Source organism: Cibotium barometz, chromosome 27 (genome assembly GCF_041138505.1).
Source record: "Cibotium barometz isolate CiBa-2024 chromosome 27, ASM4113850v1, whole genome shotgun sequence".
Lineage (NCBI taxonomy): Eukaryota > Viridiplantae > Streptophyta > Polypodiopsida > Cyatheales > Cibotiaceae > Cibotium > Cibotium barometz.
In genome coordinates this window covers 18,626,720-18,630,107 of record NC_141072.1, presented here as the reverse complement: position 1 = coordinate 18,630,107, position 3,388 = coordinate 18,626,720, and the positions used below count along the sequence as shown (strand labels likewise).

The 3,388-nt window shown below is 45.3% G+C and overlaps 1 protein-coding gene across 1 annotated transcript; it reads right to left on the bottom strand.

Moving 5' to 3' along the window:
* Window positions 1-578: 578 nt before the first annotated feature.
* LOC147623129 (uncharacterized) lies at window positions 579-2,942 on the bottom strand. Its single transcript, XM_086821195.1, has 5 exons — window positions 2,646-2,942; window positions 2,470-2,543; window positions 2,187-2,304; window positions 1,641-1,931; window positions 579-1,133 (listed from the first exon to the last, which is right to left on the bottom strand). The coding sequence occupies exons 1-5, from the start codon at window positions 2,745-2,747 to the stop codon at window positions 864-866; spliced, it is 855 nt and encodes a 284-aa protein (XP_086677321.1). The 5' UTR covers window positions 2,748-2,942; the 3' UTR covers window positions 579-863.
* Window positions 2,943-3,388: the final 446 nt, after the last annotated feature.

Here is a 3,388-nt window from a genome sequence, read left to right as displayed (position 1 = left end):
ATTGCAGATAGCTTCATTGGTTTGTGTACGGAATATGGGCTCTTGTGTATATACCGTTGGAAACAGCACCTTTTTCAGTTTTTTTGAACAAAGTGGAACTTCTTGCCTTTTTCCAGCATACACCTGCCAGGAGGCCCACCCAGCTTATAGCATATACCTTTAGGCTTTTTTTAAACTTTAAGTTACAACTCTTCACAAGCAATCTGAAAGTATAATTAAGATGCCAAAGTAAACGGATAATCTCTTCCTAATCATAGGTTTAACCCAAACCATATTCAATGATGCAATCTTCACATTGATGACCCCACCATAGAGTGAATGAAATAAGCTGTTACAACAGAATCTGATACTTAACCCTCTCTCGCCCATCTTAATCCTCTTTTGGAACATCTAAAGCAGACTCCTGATTCCCACTAATTCCCAACATAAAGTGTAATTAAGCTACTAAGCATATTTTGACACTTTAAAGCCCCATTTTGTAAGGAGCCTCCATTAGTCTACTTACCAAAGCATGAAGCATATTGGCAAAAAGATCTACCACCAAAATTCCCAAAAGAGCTACAATAAAACAGCTCCAATCCCACGAAAGATTCAATTTTTAAATTTAAAGAAAAAAAGAACATTTTAGGTCAAAAGACCTTGATGAGATGTCCCCTCCAATACAATCAAATCCACCTTCCACAAAGAGATCACAAAACAAAGAACATGATTTCATGCGATGTGAAATTCCATATAGCCACCCACCATACACCATTTTTTGTGGCAATCCAGATCAGTGAGGTTAGTACATCTACAGGGGGCACAACTAGGATCCTCTCTCTCTCTCTCTCTCTCTCTCTCTCTCTCTCTCTCTCCCTACCTACCTACACTAGTGTAAGGCTACTTCCACCACCAGGAGGCTTTCTAATGCCACCTAGATGCTCTCTAATGACAGGCTTTTCATCAGCAAAAATATCGCTGCCGGTCATCTCTTTGCGCTTGGCGACACTCAACGTCTTCTCTGCCAGGGATGGAGGAGCATCCTCTTTGAATATGTTGTTTCCGGAGAGCTCAGCCACCTTGTGAGTGTTCGATTTCTTGGCCGACAGATCCAGGTCCTCCTCACCAAAAGCAGCAAGACTAGGGCCCACAAACTGCACAGAAAAGGTCTTATTTGATTCAAAGGCACAATGCAATTTCAATCTCAAAAGCAATGCTTTATATTTATGATGGATGAGGCAGACATGTATGTTCCTGCAATGAGACTGCCACAGAGCTAATGTGGCTCGCGAAGACTCGCATACTATGCAATGCTGAGGATGCATACAAAGTGACACTCTTGGACTATTAAGATGAGTGTAAGCCATGCAAACACCAGGGTGGACGGAAAGTCTGGTTACACAGAGTATGCCCCACGACAGGGCTGTCAATTAGCATTGGACAGGAAATCCTGATTGCCGCTCATACGGCAGACGGAATTATGTATAACCAGCCTAAGACTGCATGCTCTTGCATGCAGAACATACATAAAGTACAAGAAAGTCTGCTTATATATACAATGATGATCTTCAAAAGAGTAATGGTTCCAATGGGGGTTCCAAACAGTGGTGATTTTGGATGCAAATACATATGTACACTCACAATGATTAGAGATGGCATACCTTGGGAGGGTTCAATGAAGGGTCTGCAAGGGAGGTGGTAGCATCTGCGCTTTCGAGGCTGCGGGACAGAGATCTGGGCTGCACATCAGGAGGGGGCCCGAAAATGTTGCTGCCTACCAGCTCCTTGACCTTGGCAGTTGAAGTGGGCTTCCTGGATGGGGTTTCCTCTGTTGGCGTCTCAAGGGTTCCACTCAGCTCCCTCTGCTTGGCGACCTCGGGCAATGATGTGGGTTTTTTGGGAGAGATGGAACCCTCCACACCAAATGAAATCTGGCTCACCCCACCAGCAGGCTGCAGATAGATTAAAAGTATCAGCAAAGAGTGCACCCAGTTAAAGACAATCCGACTCACCCACACCCCAAATAAAAAACATTTTAGCAATCTTCTCCAATTAAGCACAAAAGGGAAAGGAAATCCACCACAAAAAGCCTCTCTCTCTCTCTCTCTCTCTCTCTCTCTCTCTCTCTCTCACACACACACACGCACACACGCACACACGCACACACAAAACCTACCACAAAACCTGCTCTTTCGATTCTTGCTCACCTGATGAACACGAACCGTGGGCTTGTCTGCAGTGAGGGTGTTGGGATCAAGGTCATCCTCCTGAGAGAAGATGCCACTTCCAGTCATTTCCCTCTTCTTCATCTCGGAATTGGGCTTCCTAAAACAGGGACAAAAAACTCAGAAAACTTCACCTCCGAAGTCAAAGCAGTAAAAAAAAATAAGATTTGGGCAAAATATAACTAAATTAATGTAATCCTCTTGCCTACTCAGCTTAAGCTAAGATTTTACGGAGGGCACTGTTCAGGGAGAGTAGCAAAAATACTTCTTGTTCAAAGCTTCAGCTTCTTCTGGAGTCAGGGCTGCACCCAGTAAGATGGAGCTAATGCCGCCTGTGGGCTGCATTTCAAAACGCAAAAAACAACAGTGAAATTACAGAACGAAATCTTAAGAACCCAAAGCTTCTTTTCTTGCAGGGAGGGAGCGGTTCTCGTTTCTCACCTGTTGGCGGACAGGAGTTTGGGCAGCTGGCTGGGCGGGCTCATCTGACCACCTGAGGAGGTCGAAGGTAGAGGGGCTTTTGGAGGATTTGGGGGCTGACATTGCTCAAATCTGATGCAAAGCAAGAGCAAGAGGGGCAAGCAAAGGGAAAGGAGAAGAGAAAGCTACACAGAAAGAGAGCTATGGCGAGCAAGCTCGGAAAGGAAAGGGCAAAGCAGAAGAAAGGGCACTCTTCTTTTTCTTTTCTTTCCTTCTTTCGTCTGACAAAAGCTTTGGGTTCTCAAGAGTTGAATGGGTAACCACTTCAGTGACTTTTGGCCCCATGAAGAAGACGATGATGACGTGTAAACATCTAAGCCGTCCGTTATTCGCCCTCTCTGAGCCGTCCGATGGCCCCCTTAGCGCGGGCTACCCGGCCTACCCCTTATTTTAAAATTTCACTAATTCTGGATATATTCATCATCCACACCCTAATACCCCACACCCCTACAATCCCTTGAAGAACACCCCCTCTAAAACTTGGTTTCTAAGCTCCTCACCCCCACTATATTGAACATTATGAGGGTACTTACACAGACTCAAGCACATCCCCCCCCTCCCCCTTTCTCGAATGAGCAAGGAGATTGTGTATGAGAATGAGCGAGGGGATCTCCCCCTTTGGTAGGGATTCGCCCCCTCTTCCAATTGTGCATAAAGACCCCGAACCCCATCACAAAGGCCATGGGGATCACCCTTGAGATCTT